This window comes from Oncorhynchus kisutch, linkage group LG10, assembly GCF_002021735.2.
Source record: "Oncorhynchus kisutch isolate 150728-3 linkage group LG10, Okis_V2, whole genome shotgun sequence".
Lineage (NCBI taxonomy): Eukaryota > Metazoa > Chordata > Actinopteri > Salmoniformes > Salmonidae > Oncorhynchus > Oncorhynchus kisutch.
Window position 1 is genome coordinate 32,519,300 of NC_034183.2, and position 20,087 is coordinate 32,539,386.

The following is a 20,087-nucleotide window of genomic DNA, read 5'->3' on the forward strand; positions in this document are numbered from 1 at the left end:
TCCAGCACCACCAGAAGTACTCACACCGCTTTCTGACACTTGAAAACGATGTGGTTTCGTGAAACCACAGCTGGGCCCACACTGATTGGCTCTCTGCACATGCTGCCAGTAAACTTTCTAGTGCTTGAGGATCTGTCTGCGCCGGGACAGGTGGTATTTATGCAGATGAATGAACACATTACTGTGTGCTCTTCCTTTTGGTTTAAACATTAGAGTTTCAAATGTGACAAATCAGATGTTCATCTTCCTTCTCTGCATCCCGCTCAACAGACACCATTGTGGTTGGCTCCCCTAGGATCCGTGTGAGTAGGTTTGCGCGAGCATGTGTGCACATCCATAAAGTATGTGTTTGTGTACAAATGATGGTATATGCGTGTTCTGACTTACAATATCTATGGCGGAGTTTCCTTGTGTTGGTAAGTGCTTCCCAAATGTTGTATAGTCAGTGACAGAGTTGGGTCCCCGTTTGGACGATGCAAAAACAACAGCAACACTAGGATGATAAATAATAGGGAAAAGTCTTTTAAAAATGATTTAGACTATTGAAAAGTAACATTTACATTCAACACAAAGAGGAGAAATGTAAGCTGTAGCACATAATGAGCAACCAGCCACTTGATAAGATGTCTACTCCACACTGAGCGAGAGGCGCTTTGTCTCTGCGCCACTTTGTGCCTTGGCTTGGTAGCCACCACAGAGAGCTGTAGAGCTGTAGGAGTGCATCCCAAATGTGACCCTATTCCCTATATAGTGCATTACTTTTGACTAGAGTAAAGTGGTGAACTATATAGGGAATAGGGTTGCATTTGGGACACCGCCTAGTTGCGCAGTCTTGGGTGGGTGGGACACTAAAGTCTCTATTGTCTGAGTCAACTTGACCTGACCTGGCTGGTTAAGCTGATGCATTGTGAACAGCAAATCGCTTCAACTGAGGGGGTTGCTTTGTGTGTGTGGCTACGCAGAAGATAATAAACCTTGTAATAAAAAGAGCATCCCCATAGTTTACAGAGAGACGGACCAGTTTTGTTTCCAGGCTAGTCCATTGGAGGTAAGTCCTCTTTCCCACTGCCTGGAAGAAATGGGAACAAATGCTGTGGTGTTTACTAGTACATTGAACCATAATGAGGATTAAGTTGACTACCGTGCCTTGTATTAGCAGGCAGGAGCCTCTCAAGGGGCAGAGCTAAGGCTCCAGAACTCTGCAGTCTGCAAACCCTGGTCCTCCATTGGATGTACCATTCTTTCTGTCCATATCTTAGTAGGTGAGTGTGTGCATGCCTACGTGCGACATCCACCCATGCCTTTGTCTTCGACATACAATGCTTGTGTGAGTGAGTGAGTGAGTGAGTTTATTAAAAGAACAAGTCTCCCTGCTAGTCTTTACAGGCCTTGATTGTTGCATGTCATGAAATAGCTGTTAGCTTGTGACACAGCAGTAATCAACAACTTGTTTTCTGGCCTGATGCCCACAACAGCGGTAGGAGTGGGAAGAGGGCCGTGACAATAATGCTTTAGCCCCAGCTAGCTGCTAATAACACTTCACCAGGAGGCAGGTCCAGGCTTGTACACCTCACAGGTATCTGCTAACGTCTTATTGCCCATCTCTTCACACCCTCATTGCATTTAGTAGCCTGGATGTGTCACTCTGTCCTCGCCAGAAGTCGATCTGGACTGGAGACTGGAGTCAACTGCCATTTTTAAACGTAATGAACTCTAACATAACACAGGCTAGCTCCAGTAAAATAACTTTCTCACTACTCTGGTTCCAGCCTGAAAACAAGCAATAGAGGGATGAAAATTAGATAAACGACATGGGGTTTTCCTTTTTCACATTGAACAATACAGCAATACAATCTTGTGGCATCACACACTCTTGCAACATGTGGATTTTACAATCAAACATTTTATATAACAGATAGCAATCACTTGTCAAGCGATGCCGTTGCCCTCTGATGTCTAATAATGTCGTATCATACCATGGAGAAACAAACAAAACTCTCAATGCAGATCCCTTGTGTTATAAACTGAATTTAAAAAAATCCCATTTAGTCACACTAGTCAAGGGTAGTAGTCTTCACCCATCTACACACAGTCCTGATGGATCAATCATGGAAGGAAAATAGCAGGAAAATAGCAACTGTTTTCAGTTTATTACCAGCGGTGTACAGGGGCGTGAAGGGACTAGTCAGGACTTGTATGATTGTCTAAACCGGGCACAGCTCTTGTTTATGGTCTCTTGCCGACTGTTCAGTGGGCACAGAGGGGGAAGACGGGGAAGAGAGGGGGGGTGGGGAAACAGGGGGAGAGAGGAGAAGGAGGTGAGAGAGGGAGATAGGGGGAGAAAGGGAGAGAGGAGAGAGAGAAGGGGAGATAGGAGATGGAGGAGCAAGGGAGATAGATGGCAAAGGGAGAGCGGGAGGGGGAGAGTGGGAGGGGGAGTGGAGGGAGAGCCATCATCTCCCCACAGGCCACTGTTGTCTCCTCAATCCCTGCTGGACCTCCCCAACAGACACCTTCATATAGTCTAATTACCACAGTCCCAACAGCAGCCCTCCCTTCTCCTCCTCCTCCCCCCTCCCCTCCTCCCCTTCTCCCCTTCTCCCTCCCCAACAGCACTCTCCCTCCCCGATGTGAACTACACAACTAATTGTTTCGTTACACCAATAATGACACAGCCCTGGGAAGAACAAAGGATAAAAACAGAAAGGTAGAGACGAAGTCGACGTGATAATGTTCATTAACCCTGATCTCTCTCTTATTACATCATCACCCCTCTCTCTCCCTCCCTCCCTCCCTCCCTCCCTCCCTCCCTCCCTCCCTCCCTCCCTCCCTCCCTCCCTCCCTCCTCTTCATACCACCGTACTCAAATTAGTACTCAAATTAGTCCACAAATTATCCACAACCATTCCAGCTATCACTAATTATCCAAAGAGTTTGTCATTAGGCGATTTCAAATCCAATCTTAGATTAACACTTACTCAGACCTCAGGGATCCTGTGCTCCCTTATAGCGGTTAAACAAACCAACAGTTCAAAGGATCAGGTATTCCACGTTAAGAGGAGAGAGAGACAAACTGGGAAAATATAAAAGCAAAGGGTAAACAACTGTTCACTTGAAAGAAACGGTTCCTGCAGCTTCACAGCACGGACGCTGCGATCCATTATTCATTTTAGTCCAAAAATTCTCTTATCTTCTCAAATTGGTACCTCGTAATTTCAAGAAAATTCTAAATTATGTTGTCTAGCTGAGCTCTGAGCTAATAATAAGACTGATTAAAGAGGGAAAGAGGACACTGACCATTGTAATGATGTACGCATCCCAAAGGCCCATAGGGCTTTGGTCAAAGGTGGCTCACTATACAGGGAGAAGGGTCCCATTTGCAATGCATACAATGTATCTCCCATAGCGTAGAGTCTGGCAGTAGTGATATGGCCAACAGGCCAAGGTGCTGTCCAGCTACTGCCAGGCTCTGTTTTCGGTGCCCTTTGGGGCCAAAGTCTTTTCCACAATTAGCTAAGGCTCCCAGTAATTAATTCACTATTCTGAGTCTACTAATTCACAATAGATCAGTGCCAGTAAATCTCACTGACAAATGTCAATAAATAAAATGAGGTATACCAAACAAAAACCTAATAAAAAATCATTTATAAGAATGCTGTAAGTACAGAAATGGTTTGCTCAGTTGGAAGTTAATATCCAACTAGTCAGGGACAACTGTATGGACTTTAGAGTTTGTGACAGCAACTTCTAACGACTCGCGGCTTGTGAGCATCATAGAACAAAACAGTCATCATGTGCATGTTCCTGAGAGTTAGGACTATACAGAAGTTTTTGTAAGAAGAACCGTCTCCGGGATCCACTCTTGTTGCACAAACACAACTCTAGCTCAGCCCCCGTTAATCACACAGAGGAATGGTTGGTATCTGCGGATGCAGAAGAAATGGACAAATCCAATGCAACAACCCAGCAGGTTAGAAGTCTGGCATCACAGTGGGACTATAGGACTTGGCTGTTTAATACCATTGGTACCCTGAGACTATGCAGCAGCATAGAAATGAACACAGTTCATCTGAATTTGAATAAACCCAAGTCTGAACTATGTTAGGCCTACCAGCTTCCAGAGATTTTCTCCACATGGTCAACAAGCAATTTATACCAGTGCGATGAATGGTCATTCGCAGACAAATGTAAAGTGATAGCGGTTTGCGCGATGAGACTGCTCCCAACTCTAATTCCCATATAACTGACAGTACTTAGTCATCCTGCGTCCCATCCAATGTAAATCTACCTTGTAGTTGTGCTAGGCTACTAAGACTTGACAAGGTGCATACTTCCTTGCCACGGTCTTATTTCTCCACTTACATACCCAGCCGCCAGTCCCTATGCAGTTTCCCTTTGAGAGCTATGCAGATGTTAGTTCTGACTGATCACACTCCTAATGTGCAGTAATTTAAATTGCTTCTCAGCCCACATCCTTCTCATCCTCCTCCCGCCATCCCACCCTCCCACCCTTAATGTCAGTGCATCGCTCAGTGGAAACGCAAGTACCAGAAACCAAGTCTGTCACTTAAAATATAATGCTGTCAGATCTGTTTCTTTAACCTTGAACCAATTAGCTGTTGTTGAGCTGTAATGAGTCCTGACATCACTCCGTTGTGATGAAACCCTTAATTGCTCAGGAGAAAATTGAAGCTTTTGACATCACTGCTGACAGACTTTTTTCTTTTTGCCTCTTCCCCCCCATCTCTCCCATCGTGCGGTCGCATGTGACTTGAAAGGTAGAGGAGCTTCACCGCCATCAGCTGTCCCGTCAGGAGAGAGAGAGAGAGAGAGAGAGAGAGAGAGAGAGAGAGAGAGAGAGACGGCTGGATGTTCTGAAATGATGAGGCCATTTAAGCCTCATGATAGGACCTGGCTGGAGCGTCATTCAGCAGGGATGTCAGTGACATCCACGCTGGTTTGAGGAAGAACGATGGATGCTGATAAACATTGAGCTAAAGTGTATAGATCAGAAGTGTCACGTGTTCTCCCTCTTCGTCCTCTAGGTCACCAGGCTGCTGATTATTGCGCACACGTGTCACCTTCGTTGCGCGCATCAGCGCCTAATGACACACCTGGATTCCATCACCTCCTTGATTACCTGCCCTATATATGTCACTCCCTTTGGTTCCTTCCCCAGGCGTTATTGTTTCTGTTTCATGTCTGTGCATTGTTCGTGGTTCTTGTTTTGTATTATGTTTTGTTTATTGATTAAATGATTCACTCCCTGAACTTGCTTCCAACTCCCAGGACACACTTTACAGAATAACGCCTCACCAAAGGGAGGAGGTGTTGGAGGTGATGTCGGGTCCGGATGTCAGTACCGGATCTACCAGGGAGGCCTCAGCCAGTTCGTTGGACTCTCATACCTTAGCTGGCTTGACAGGTTCACATGCCTCGACATGTTCGACGGTTTCCCCTGCCTCAGCTGACTCGACAGGTTTCCATACCTTAGCGGAATCGATAGGCTCCCATGCCTCAGCTGGCTCGACAGGCTCCCATGCCTCAGCGGGATCGATAGGCTCCCATGCCTCAGCGGGCTCGACAGGCTCCCATGCCTCAGCGGGATCGATAGGCCTCCCATGCCTCAGCGGGCTCGACAGGCTCCCATGCTTCAGCAGGCTCAATAGGCTCCCATGCCTCAGCGGGCTCGATAGGCTCCCATGCCTCAGCGGGCCCGATAGGCTCCCATGCCTCAGCTGGCTCAACAGGCTCCCATGCCTCTGCGGGCTCGATAGGCTCCCATGCCACAGCAGGCTCGATAGGCTTCCATGCCTCAGCTGGCTCGATAGGCTCCCATGCCTCAGCAGGCTCAATAGGCTCCCATGCCTCAACTGGCTCGATAGGCTCCCATGCCTCAGCAGGCTCAATAGGCTCCCATGCCTCTGCAGGCCCGATAGGCTCCCATGCCTCAGCTGGCTCAACAGGCTCCCATGCCTCTGCGGGCTCGATAGGCTCCCATGCCACAGCAGGCTCGATAGGCTCCCATGCCTAAGCAGGCTCAATAGGCTCCCATGCCTCAGTGGGCTCAATAGGTTCCTAGGCCTCAGCTGGTTCCCATGACTTGACCGACGCTTCCAGGAGTTTTCAGCCGGCTCGTCAGGATCTCACGCCTTAGCCAGTTCGTCAGGTTTCTGCGCCTCAGCAGAGGTGACCAGTCTGCTCCTGTCCTCCGGGATCATCCCATTGGTTGGCGTCCTTTGACTGGAGCTGCGCGCCAGGGAGGGGGTACTGTCACGTATGCTCTCTCTCCGGCGCTCTAGGTCGCCATGCTCCCACGCCTCAGCTAGATCGACAGGTTCCTGCGCCTGAGCAGAGGTGACTGGTCCGCTCCTGATCCCCGGGATCGTCATTTTGGTCGGCGTCTTGCGGCTGGAGCCGCGTGTCGGGGAGGGGGTACTGTCACGTGTGCTCCCTCTCCAGCCTCTAGGTCACCAGGCTGCTGATTATTGCGCACACATGTCACCTTCGTTACAAGCACCAGCGCCTAATGACACTCACCTGGACTCCAATCACCTCCTTGATTACCTGCCCTATGTATGTCACTCCCTTTGGTTCCTTCCCCAGGCGTTATTGTTTCTGTTTCATGTCTGTGCATTGTTTGTGCTTCTTGTTTTGTAGTATGTTTTGTTTATTGATTAAATGATTCACTCCCTGAACTTGCTTCTGACTCCCAGCGCACACGATACAAGGAGACTATGGTGTGGTTTTGAGATGGAGGATGAATGGCTGTATGCATCCCAAATGGCACCCTATTCACTATATAGTGCACTACTTTTGACCAGAGCCCTGGATAGGGAATAAGGTGCAATTTGTGATGCAGTCCCAGGCTCAGGGAAGAATACTATTCAGCGCATTCGGAAAGTATTCAGACCCCTTGACTTTTTCCACATTTGATGTTACCGCCTTATTATAAAATTGATTTAATAAAAATCTTCCTCATGAATTTACACAATACCCGTTAATAACAAAGCAAAAACTGTTTTTGGGGTGTTTTCTTTGCAAATGTATTAAAAAAAAATATTAAATACTTTATTTAGATAAGTATTCAGACCCTTTGGTATGAGACTCGAAATTGAGCCCAGGTGCATCTTGTTTCCATTGATCATCCTTCAGATGTTTCTACAACTTGATTGGAGTCCACCTGTAGTAAATTCAATTGATTGGATATGATTTGGATAGGCACACACCTGTCTATACAAGGTCCCACAGTTGACAGTGCATGTCAGAGCAAAAAATCAAGCCATGAGGTAGAAGGCATTGTCTGTGGAGCTCCGAGACATGATTGTGTCGAGGCACAGACCGAAAAAAATTCTGTAGCATTGAATGTCCCCAAGAACACAGTGGTCTCCGTCATTCTAAAATGGAAGAAGTTTGGAACCACCAAGACTCTTCCTAGAGCTGGCTGCCCAGCCAATCTGCGCAATAGGGGGAGAAGAGGTGACCAAAGAGGTGAAGAGAAGAGGTGACCAAGAACCCAATGGTCACTCTGACAGAGCTCCAGAGTTCCTCTGTGGAGATGGGAGAACCTTCCAGAAGGACAACCATCTCTGCAGCACTCCACCAATAAGGCCTTTATGGTAGAGTAGCCAGACGGAAGCCACTCCTCAGTAAAAAAGGCATGACAGTCCACTTGGAGTTTGCCAAAAGGAAACTAAAGACTCTCAGACAATGAGAAACAAGATTTTCTTGTCTCATGAAACCAAGATTGAACTCTTTGGCCTGAATGCCAAGCATCACGTCTGGAGGAAACCTAGCACCATCCCTACGGTGAAGCATGGTGGTAGCATCATGCTGTAGGTATGTTTTTCAGCAGCAGGGACTGGGAGAGTAGTCAGGATTTAGGGAAAGATTAATGGAACAAAGTACAGAGATCCTTGATGAAAACCTGCTCCAGAGATCTCTGGACCTCAGACTGGGGTGAAGGTTCACCTTCCAATAGGAGAACGACCCTGTCTCTGAGTGGTCCAGCCAGAACCTAGACTTGTAACCAATCTAACATCTCTGGAGAGACCTGAAAATAGCTGTGCAGCGACGCTCCCCATCCAACCTGACAGAGCTTGAGAGGATCTACATAGAAGAATGGGAGAAACTCCCCAAATACAGGTGTGCCACGCTTGTAGCGTCATACCCAAGAAGAATCAAGGCTGTAATCACTGCCAAATGTGCTTCAAGTAAGTACTGAGTAAAGTGTCTGAATACTTATGTGAATGTGATATTTCCATTTTTGCAAACATTTCTAGAAACCTGTTTTTGCTTTGTCATTATGGGGCTATTGTGTGTAGATTGATGAGGATTGTTTTTTTTTTTCAGATTAAGGCTGTAACGTAACAAAATGTGGAACAGGTCAAGGGGTCTGAATGCTTTCCGAATGCACTGTATGGCTAATGGTTGGACCAGGAATGAGACTGTTGTCTATTCGAGGGTTATTCGCTATTGCCCTATGTTTTGGTTGATCATGTCACATGACCTGGATTTTAACATTTATTTAAAGCCTTTTCAAGAAATTAGAATTGCACCAAAAATGTAAGCAATTGTCTGAGGATGGTGCTGGACCATTTGACATGACTGAAAAAGAGGAAATTGTGATGAAAATGCATTAAATAAAGGTTCAAATACTGGTCATGACATGATCAACCAAAGCACAAAGACCTAACTATTATGATTAACCAAAATTGGGAGAACTCCTCCTAGACATAACACCTCCAAGTGACAGGGATGTACGGTGATATCTTATTGTTTCCAGTTTCATTTAAATAATTAATTAACAGTTGACCCATGTAACTGTGACTGCCTCTAATAAAAAGCAACAAATCCCTTTGAAAACAGCCTTTGTGGCATCGATATGAGTCAGAAACAGTTATTCTAGTGTCAAATTTGACTACAACGTGTAAATAGGATTATTTTTGGTCATATAGTCAGTCTCGTCTAAAACATCCATACGCCACAACGTATTAGCCGCAAATTTGAAATGGAATGTGAGATGTAAATCTACATCTGGAAGAGGATGATAGAAATCCTCAATACTTCATGTAATGATTTTTCTATTTGATCGTAATTATTCCTATATAGCCTACACTTTCTTGTTTTGAACTTCTAATGCAAGTTGGGCAGGTGTGGCAATTTATTTTACCTTTATTTAACTAGGCAAGTCACTTAAGAAAAAAATCGTATTTTTGATGACGGTTTAGGACCAGTGGTTTATGTGCGTTGTTCAGGGGACAAAGGACAGCTTTTTACCTTGGGGATTCGATCTTGCAACCTTTCGGATACAAGTCCAACGATCTAACGACTAGGCTACCTGCCACCCCAATGATAGCAAGAGCAGCTGCTCACGGTTTTGATGGCTCCAATGCAGTTCCACGTCTGACACAGCCAAAACATCGGCTATGCAGGTGTCTGCTATTACCAGTTAACGCTTGAGCTGATTGAATCCAGGGGTTGTATTCAATTTGTATCGCTGAATCGTTATAGGTTGCTGATTGAAATGTAAAGGTAATTTCCAATTGAGCTGACATATGCAGCGTTAATTGTGAATGCAGTCTCCGCCAATTCGGATTGTCTTTACATTTTCATCATTCTGTAATGCTGGACTTACAGCGATATGGATTGAATAGAGTTCTAGGCCTATATTGTAGACTACTTAGACGTCTCCTTGACTCAAGGTGACAAAATGTAGATTATCAGCAGAAGGTCATACAAGCGGGCTTCAACTCCGTCTGGGCCTATTTTATTTCCAACCAATCAGTTTCTGATGGAAGGACTACTTGATGGAGGTGTAAATCTAAGCGCACATTAATAGACTGAAACACCTTCTGTTATACACTTACCATACTTGCTTGTCAATTCGTATTAGCTGCAGCTTAATCAAAGTCAGGCCGTTTATCTCACATCGGCCTAATTGAACAAAGCTGACGGCAGCTTATTATGCTTACCCAATAATAATACACTAAATCACAGATTGGGCACATCCTTGCATGTTGCCACACATCATGAAACACACTGAGCCAAAAATTACAGACATTTGCCATTGTCACAAAATAGAAGTCAATTGATTGAACATGAAATTGACTTTGATATGATTGAAACAGCCTTCGGAAAGTATTTACATAAAGTGTCATGTTTGGGGCAAATCCAATACAACACATTACTGACTACCAGACTCCATATTTTCAAGCATGGTGGTGGCTGCATCATGTTATGGGTATGCTTGTAATCACTGAGAGCTGGGGAGTTTTTCAGGATAAAAAAATAAACAAAATGGAGCTAATAAGCACAGGCAAAATCCTATAGTAAAACCTGGTTCAGTCTGCTTTCCACCAGACACTGGGAAATTAATTCTCCTTTCAGCAGGACAATAACCTAAAACACAAGGCCATATCTACACTGGAGTTGCTTGCCAAGAAGACTGAATGTTCTACTTGAAAATCTATGGCAAGACCTGAAAATGGTTGTCTAGCAATGATCAACAACCAAATTTGACAGAGAGTGAAGAATGTTGAAAAGAATAGTGGGGAAATATTGCACAATCCAGGTGTGGAAAGCTCATAAAGACTTATTCAAAAAGACTCACAGCTATAATCACTGCCAAAGGTGCTTCTACAAAGTTTTGACTCAGAGGTGTAAATACTTCTGTAAATTAGATATTTATATATTTACTTTTCAATACATTTGCTGCATGTTCTTCAACCATGTTCTCACATTCTCACTATGTGTTATTGTGTGTAGATGGTTGAGAAATAAAATATATTTAATCCATTTTGAATTTAGGTAACACAACAAAATGTGGAATAAGTCAAGGGGTATGAATACTTTCTGAAGGCCCATATAGCCTATGAAGGCCCATATAGCCTATGTAGGATACCTTTCAACGCAGTCATCTCGGTTTTAATTTTAAGCATAATTTTATCGTTCAACTGTTTGTAACAAGTGCTATTAGCCTACTTTGGCAATTTTGTATTTGTAGTCAACGTGTTCTGGAGTTATCGGCAGTCAGAGTCAGACAGATAGCCTAAACGTCTTGATTTTTGCGTAGATATTCTGTGAATAAAGTGCGGTGGAATGGAAAAATAATAATTTAATGATGCACTTTGGCTGCTTTATGAATGGTCTGGATCACTCGTAGATGTGCGATGGTTTACATTTGAGTAATAATTCCAAGATGACCTTCACGTTACGAAGGCCATGGGAAACGAGGCCCAGGTATACAGTAGATATTCCGCTGTTCCTAGTGAATCCTATATTCATATCTGACTCTTGGGTTGAATTGTAAAGTTGTTCAAATAATTGTTTTTGACTATTTATTTTACAAAAAAAAGCGCATCGTCGGTCTGGCACAATTTGACAATGTCAGAGTTTATGAAAATATACATATTGTTAATATCATAGATGAGCAATGGAAAAGCAAACACAAGGCTAAACTATGGTATGTCTGGTGTTGGCCAATGTCAACTGCACTTGTTGAGCAAGTTTTAAAATGCCCTCCCCGGCCTAAATACTATTTTAAATTATATATCCTACAAAGTGCAGATTATTGGCTCACGTGATTATATAGGCTATGCTACGTATACACTATAGTGCATTTTTTGAATTATTAATAGGGACAATATTGGTTAATTTCACGCCTCTAGCAGTAATTGTATGGTTTGAGTGTATGCGACAGGTCCTACACCACAACGCCTGCCCACAATCACAGCTTCTGCACAATCCCAATTCGCATTTTGCATGATTTTAACCTTATTACTGTTTTCTCAAATTAACAAGCTTTGAAAACGCACATCTTGACAACCCACCATCTTGCAAATTATCACTTTGACACCCAGCCATCATCACCGTACAAGTTTAAGGATCCAACCAATGATAATTAAGGGAGGATACCCAAATGCGTAAAATACACCACCCATCCCGCCTCTCTGTTTGTGCAACTGTGCGCGTAAAAGCGTGCGCGTCATAGCCAAAGCCAACCAAGCCACCATCCAAGAGCCAACCAAGTCCCCTCGCACGTCTCGGGCGCATAATTACTGTAGAAGTGTTTTTATTGTTTGGGATAAAAACGATCTGGTGATATTCGTGTTAAGAGAGAGACGCAAGTGGCGTAGTAATGAGAGGGCCGAGGAGAGTGTAAGTGTTACCTCATTAAGATAATGACTAAGATATCGCAGCCATTACATCAGTTGGAAAATGCAGCAGCGATTAAAGAGGGCCAACACAGTTGGTTCCTCGAGGCAACGAGAACAAACCAGCCCTCTGAAGCCCTTCTGTTCTGTTCTGGCTAATGTGTGTCATGGCAATGAAAGGCCTGAACATCTTCGGTTTATTGTTAATACCCCTTCCCGTCGCCTTCTCCAACCAACCAACCAACCAACCGCTTGGTATTGTCAATAATAAGTGCTCAAGAAAATAGTATAGGCTACCATACCTTTATCAAAAGCTGCATGGACAGAATTGCCAAGGTTATAAATCAGGTAATACTCAGAATACTTCTGGGGATATCATAATTGGTATCAATATGCAAGGACGTGCTGTTTGTCCTACAATGACCCGTGCAGCGTTATTTCATATGCGTGTTCTGCCTATAGAGTGCAATGTATTTAGCTAAATAATAACACAAAACCGACAAACGCATATCTGCTTGAGCCATGCAAAAGTTGAATTTACAGTTTGATCTTTTAAGCTTTTTTTTTTACAACACAGGGAACTTCGGGTGGTTAATTTTATTCTGCAAGCTTTAAAGCTAGAATCCTAGTTACTACATATACATGGATGATATATAGGCCTAGCCATTGACTCTTGAAAAATATAAGTTTAGTTTAACTGTCGTACCCCATCAGAACCCAAAATACAAGTGTTTTTTACTTCAATGTTTGTATACAATGTAAATGAAGACAAACACTGTATAGCCTCAAAACATGGTTGGAACTATAGTTGAGATATCATGGATGGTCAGTCCTTGCATCCATTGCTTTCTGTTTGAATTTGAGAGTGGTTACATTTCTCCAGGCCCATCCCTCAGCTTTTTACCAAAACACTGGTGGGGTATCCGCTGTGTTGTTCTTTCAATTAAGGATTCTAGCTTTAAATATTTTGTCTGCATGACACACTCACGGACAGTGATTTTAATCTCAAATCATGGTGAAAATTGGTAGGCCTGTTTTTCAAAAATTAGAATTTTAATCAACATTGATTTATATTTTAGTTGGGCCAGCATAAGTGGTTGACTTTATGATTTATTTCTATTTGTTGTAAATTGTGAATATTTTTGCCATTGTTGGGGTCATCTGAAACGATCCGGCATAAGAAAGGGGGCCACGGCTATAGTCGTTTGAACATGAGGGGCCACTGCCTAGTAATTCACACAGCGGTTGAATGGCTTATTATTAATGAATTGGAATGGCGCACCCATCCTTTGCCCAGAGCAATAAATAAATTATGTTTAGAAGCCATGCATACGATAAAATGCCTCGTTATTGTTGCTAAATTGGACATGTGTGCAATACTGCTGATGAGCAGACAGCTAATGTAAAAGCAGATCACATTTAATCAAGTTCATTTGTTTTCTAATTACCAATCAGTCCTAAATGTAAAAAAATAATAATAATAATGATTTTGTGCATCGTGCAATTTGATGGCATTTAGGCTATTTCTTCCTAATAGCCTAAGTTTTCTTATTTTATTTTTTAATTGTACGAAAAAGAAAATGTATACCCTAATACTAGCCTTACTCATCAAAATGTATACCCTAATACTAGCCTTACTCATCAAAATGTATACCCTAATACTAGCCTTACTCATCAAAATGTATACCCTAATACTAGCCTTACTCATCAAAATGTTGCAATATAAATAATGATGGTGTGCATCAATACAAATCTGATTTGCCATACAGTGTTCGTGTGAATACCTCCTTGGTCCCTCGCCTATGTGAGCATACATGGTTTTATCTGTTTGCTAGCTTTTAATTAGGCAATATAATGGTGGACCACTGAACTATCCGCTTTTCTATCCTCAAATGGGAAGAATGTCTGTCGCTTGTTGTGTTGAAATTCACCAATGACCGGCTCTGCAGTCTCTGTTGTGAATACCAATTAATACATATGCAAATAACGCTGCAGGAAATATGAGAACAAATTATTTGTTTAAGGGACACATAATCCCTATATTTGAGCCATCGTCGTTTTATATTTATTTTCGTTCTTTTTTTCAAGAGCTACCTTTTGTTTTACAGTTTAAATTTCATTGGGACAGTCACGTATAGCCTAATAAAGACAATAGTCCAGGTTATTTTCTTATTACGTTGCTAAACTGTGAGGAAACTACAATTGGGCTATAGCCTACATAAAGCAGCCTAGCGTTCCCTTGTCACTGTCGAGACCAGCAAAGGTCAACTTGGCTAGAACAGGAATTTAATAACACGGTAATCAGCAAACGATTCACCAATTAGGGAAGCCCAAACAAACGTGCCCCAAGGCGCTTCCATCCGAGAGTCAATTCACTTGAAAGCGGCCCCTCGCCACTACTCTCTGGGGGATGTGATTATACTTTTTTTTTTAAATACTATTCTAATGTTCATTTAATTATTGTCCCACGTGGTATTTTTTAAAATCTCTGTCACCGATAGCAAACATACACGTTGTCCCAAATAGAAAATAATAAGAGTATACAAGACCCGAAATAGGCGCAAATGTCCTGTAGGCCAGCTGATAAATGTTTTTTTTTTTAAATGGCTTTGATGTTTTGGGCAATAGCCCTGATAGGTCTACCTGTTTATATCTTGTTGTAAATCCCTGTCCTCTATGGCCCTAATAAGTCAAAAGGTTTCGCTTATTAGGCTACCATAAGCATAAAGGCCTATCTGAGTCTGGTTTAACTAGGCCTAGCCTAATATTGTCCTTTTTTTCTTCAAGAAATTGTAATAAATGTTCCGTTTTCACTTATAAATCAACGGATGCCAAAATATGGACAACGAACAATATAACATTTCCAGTGATGTGTTGTTTGTTTACAATTTTTTTCTTTAGTTTTAATGTCAGTGCACTTTTTAATCTCTCACGCTGAGATGCCTCGCGCTTGCTGTCTGTCGGGTGCGCTAGTCTCGAGCGTTGTGCTCGCATAGAACAGCTGCTGCGCGAAGACCACCTTCCCGATTCCCAGGGTACCAACCCAGCATCTAATCAAACCATTCATTCTCACCATCACATAGAGAGAGAGCTGCCTGCTGCATATGCATATAGGCGACCGAGGGGAGACTACAGTTCTCGCCAAATGAATGCGGTCACATGATTGAGTGAAAAGTAATCTAAAGAAAGTCCTATTTGCATTACCGATTAAATCATGTTCGATTAAATAAACATGTAGGCCTAGTCCTAACGTTGAATCTATAGGTGATTTTAAATTGATAGGAAATACATTTATTTTGGAAATATATACATTGTAAAACTTGAAATCCGTGCATTGGAGATGAAGATTTCAGATTAAACCCCCCCCAAAAATGTGACGTCATATTTGGTTATGTAGGCTACTTAAACAATACATATAGACCTATTATCTTTATAAATCGCGCTGCATAGGTTATTTTAAGAGCTGTCATGTTGTATGGGTATGCTAGGCCTCTTTTAAACTAATTGACTGCACATTATCAGAATGTAAACAAATGTGTGTCTTGGTATCTCGTATTAACCCTATAGGCCTACGCCTTCAGCCTGCAGAAATATTAATGTCACATGGCGTTTTGAATGTTTGGATGACAATGAAGGTCAGGCTGACTGCCCCGACGTCTTTCACATAGAAGTATCCGAGAAGAATCATTTTAGTATCATTCCGTCTTTATTCAACCCTTTCTCTCCATCTAATAAACTTTATAAGTTTATTTGCTAGTATAAGTGTATTTGTACAAAAAAACTAAACAAACAATCAATCAGACATATGAACAGTCCTTTTTCTGTCATGGCCTCGACTCGATGCTGGCTCTCAGTCATATTCAATATTACATCCTTTTACTTCTTCTGTAAAGTTGTATTTTATATATTGTTTTTTTTTCAAATGTATTTTTCATCGTTTGTTCAGCGCAGTTAGTCACATCACATGTAGACCAGGTTAAAACTGTTTTTATGGAATCGTCTTGTTGTTGTATCTACCGCTGATGCTGCGTGCCGGGCATGCCGTTACCCAGCGGGTTCAATGCCGGTTGGCCCCCAGGCCCAAGGCCATGGATGAGTACTCTCGGGACAAGAGGCCTCTGGAGACCGGGATGTGGTTGCTGCGGAGTCCGGTACATACTGCTGTACATTGCTGCGGCTGCTGCGGCTGCTGTTGTGCTGTCCATGGTGCCCAACAAGCTCGGGTGGTAGAAATAGGGCGACGGGAACATTCTTTGTAAAGCGGAATAATTTCCGGCTTCAGCCAGTAGCTCTAATCCGACCGCTGTCTGTCTTTTCCACTTCGTCCTGAAATCAGATCAAAATACAACAAATCAATTATTTAACTGGTTCAGACTCTGAGAATTCCCCAAACGGACCCTTAATTGGTAAGATCTAATTATTTGCAGCATGAATCGGTGATTATGCCTTTAATTAGCCTAGGCAAAGGACACATCCAAGAAAAGTTAGGCTTTTTCAAGTGCGCAGTGCCTATATTTAGTCTATAAGATCATAGATTAATTTCAGATCATTATACCCTCACTTGATCCTTCTCGCTAGGCCTCACCAAGTGCACTGTAAACATTGGCAGGCTAACTTTAAGATGGTAGGCTATAGCCTAATTAGGCCTATACAATGTATAAAAACCTAGGCGTTGTGTTACCATCGGCTATATTGAACGAGAAAGAAAACCGCAGGATTATAAAATGGTTGCAGTCATACCATATTTCGTCATTATATTGTGCTGTGTCTGTATTTATTTTGGCTACTATATGGGCGCCGGCGCTGTTAACACTAATCTTGGCTGACATTTGGGGAAATCTTAACACTGATGCCGGGGAGGCAAATTGTGCATTGTCAACATCATGTAGCGACTGTTCAGACATACTTTTATAACCCCAGGGGGATGTGTATTTCAATAACCAGTACCACGTAATAAAAATGTGTGGGTTAATCTTGTAAATAAATATCCTTATGTGTCTAGGTCCATGGCAACCATTTTGATTAGACCTGTTTAACTATTCCTCTTGATCTGTTCTAAAGTTATTCTATTGTACTGTATTGCATTCTATTCGATTCTATCTGTTCAGCCTGCATTTAAAGGCAACAAAAGCCTAATACAAAAAAAAGACACTTAACTGCACATCATCCACAGGCCAACTCCTATTAATTATATTCCAGTCTAACGAAGTTAACTAAAAAAACAGCACATGCTGCACAGCACTTACATCGTGTTATTATAGGCTTACATTACTACAGTTATTAAAATGATATAACATTATTATTAGTATGCTATATTCATGTAAATAACATCACCAACAAAATAAAAACTTGCCTAATAATAAACAAAAATAAGCTCATAATAATAGCCTAATAATAACAGAGATGATTTAAAAACAAAAACATTGTGAAGATAATGAATGATGTTTTATAATAGGTGTGACATACCGTCGGTTTTGGTACCAGGTTTTCACCTGTGTGTCGGTCAGGTTGAGTGCTGCCGCGAGGTCCATGCGATCCTGCACGCTGAGGTATTTTTGGCGCTCGAAGCTTCGCTCGAGTTGGTTGAGTTGATGGTCTGAAAAGGCCGTCCGTGCTTTACGAGGTTTTTTGGACCGTGATTGAGGACTATCTCTGCTACTTGAAATTTCCCGTTCATTCTCTTCTTTTGTTCCTGAATGGGAAAAATTATAAGTGGATAATAATTTTAGTTTTTATTTAGGCCTAATTCAAGCCTATGGTCCAATGAAAATAAATTAGCAACAAATACGTGTCCTATCAGTTCTGAGCTAAAATAAGGTCAAAATATGTATTCAAAAAATGAAAAATTGAAATAAATTGAAATAAACAGTTGCTTTTAAACTTTGAACCTGTTACAATAGTATTTTATAAAGCTGAGCAACCGAGTTGAAACTGAAGTACTGCATTTGTCAGACAGCCAGCCAGCCAGCAAAAAAAAAATCTACGGCCAATAAGAAATCCGGACTGTATTTGTCAACTTAAGTTTTTAGCAGTAAAACTGGGAAATCGATATGTCAATCCATCTCTATTTGTAGCAGTTTCTGCAGCGCTCGTGATCCGCCCTCTAGGAAGAACAATAATCTCTCTAATTGACACACAAGGGAGGCTCGCGCACCGGGAACATCTCGCGCCAGCCTTACATCTGTTTTCGATTCTGTTATGCTAATAAAAAAGGGCAACTGAAAATCAACCCTTTAATATCATTGTCTAATAAGACAGCCTTTGAAACATATACACAAGGTGGTCTACATTCAAGGCAGTTAGCCTGTACTGTACACTGTGTTTGAGCTTAAAAATAACTATACCGACCAAAGAAGCCTACTAAATAGCATTATCATGTGAATTTGAATTTCCATGTGCGTAAAATATATGACAAACAAAGGTGTTCTTCTTGTTACTATTATTGTTGAATTATTATGCCTATTGACGCAATTGACCTATTCAATTTGGTGATTATGAAAATTCAACACAAATAGTCTTTGTATGTGAGCTTTGTATGTATTCTGCACACCATTAGCCGACTATGACAGCCTACCCAATAAAAACACGTTTATAAGTACACTGAAAAGCTCACTTACGCCATCCAATTACTAAACCATAAAAAAGCATACAAAACATTTCCATATAGGTCTAAGTGTAACCTAAATATTCACTTACCGTTGCATTTCATTTCCATATCGTCTCTTTTGTCCAACTTGCTCCTATTTTCATCTTGTTCCAACTTCGGCCTGAAGCCGTCCCCACTGTCCCTGGCATTCTCAGGTTTGGGGGTGTGATGGGGTGACTGTACGCTGGTGCTATAAGGTGCGCACGCTGCCAGGGGTTTGCTGTCGCCTAAAATGTCTTTGATTAAAAACGAAGAGGTGGCAGTCCTGGGGGCACAGGCGGCCCCGGCCCCTAGCTGCTGCGGCTGGGGCGATAGTTGCAAACTCCCTGGTTGGTTGTGGTGGTGGTGGTGGTGATGTGGTAGGCTGTCTTGGAGCAGATGCGGCTCGGCGTGCTCCATGGTGACCGAGATGGGGGAAGAGGGGGCCGTTCCCACTGTGTCTATGTCCGAACATGACGGGGACGGGGTGGCCTGGCTCCGGCTGAAATCCGCTGTCCTGCTGTCGCCGAGGCGGAAATCTCCGTTCATTAGCGCGGTGTTAACAGAATTAGTAGCGTTGGATAAAATAGTGTCTATTCCAAAGTTCGATCCGCTGGAGGATTCCATAGTAAGAAAAGGAAATAAATACGGGGATTTAAGTCTTCATAACAACATTAAATTGTATCCTCCATACAATTAAAAACTAAACGAAAACTATAAGATAACATTAACAGAGGCACATGTACTCCTAAAAGTCAAACGAATTTAAGAGTTGAAATGGTCAGGAAAAGAAACAAAAGCGAAATCCACGTTTTATATAAAAATACGGTCCAAGAATATGTTGCTACATTCAATAGTAAATCTGGAGACCAGTGGGTCTGTCTGTGTAGTCCACGTCCTTTGTTATGGGTAATGAACTTTCTCTCAAAGTTGTGGTGTGGCGATTCGTACGGCTAACTCCTCAACATCACGCTCCCCTTTTGCTTGTAATCGTTCTAGTGTTGCTCTACAATTACTTCCTATACTGACGTCACGGCCACGGTGAGGGAACTAATATTTTCTACTTTATCATAACACTCTCCGCGTTTTCCTCTTCCTCTCCTGTCATTGGTTACAGCGTGACGGCCCCCGCACCTCACCAATCAGGGAGTTGTTTCTTTATCTTGACAATCTCGAGCCAGCCATTGAATTCTGGATGATCTTTTGAGCCATGCTTATTCGACTATGCCTTGGCATAAGCCTTCTTCATGTAAGCAGAAAAATAAAAACCGAAATTGCTGTGTTTAAAATGGAGTGTTGAATAGAAA

General features: G+C 42.4%; 1 protein-coding gene across 1 annotated transcript; it reads right to left on the reverse strand.

The window, feature by feature from the left end:
* Nucleotides 1-15,841: 15,841 nt before the first annotated feature.
* Nucleotides 15,842-19,823, reverse strand: LOC109897522 (barH-like 2 homeobox protein). Its single transcript, XM_020492024.2, has 3 exons — nt 18,852-19,823; nt 17,622-17,847; nt 15,842-16,481 (listed from the first exon to the last, which is right to left on the reverse strand). Exons 1-3 carry the CDS (start codon nt 19,405-19,407, stop codon nt 16,169-16,171), a joined length of 1,095 nt encoding a protein of 364 aa, XP_020347613.1. The 5' UTR covers nt 19,408-19,823; the 3' UTR covers nt 15,842-16,168.
* Between the last annotated feature and the right edge of the window lie 264 nt (nt 19,824-20,087).

Excerpts from the sequence above, each read along its gene's own strand:
- LOC109897522 (XM_020492024.2), bottom strand. The coding sequence starts at position 19,407 with ATGGAATCCTCCAGCGGATCGAACTTTGGAATAGACACTATTTTATCC. Across the intron at positions 17,848-18,851 it reads TATGGAAATGAAATGCAACG|GAACAAAAGAAGAGAATGAA; the intron begins GTAAGTGAATAT and ends TTTCCCATTCAG. Across the intron at positions 16,482-17,621 it reads ACCTGGTACCAAAACCGACG|GACGAAGTGGAAAAGACAGA; the intron begins GTATGTCACACC and ends ATCTGATTTCAG.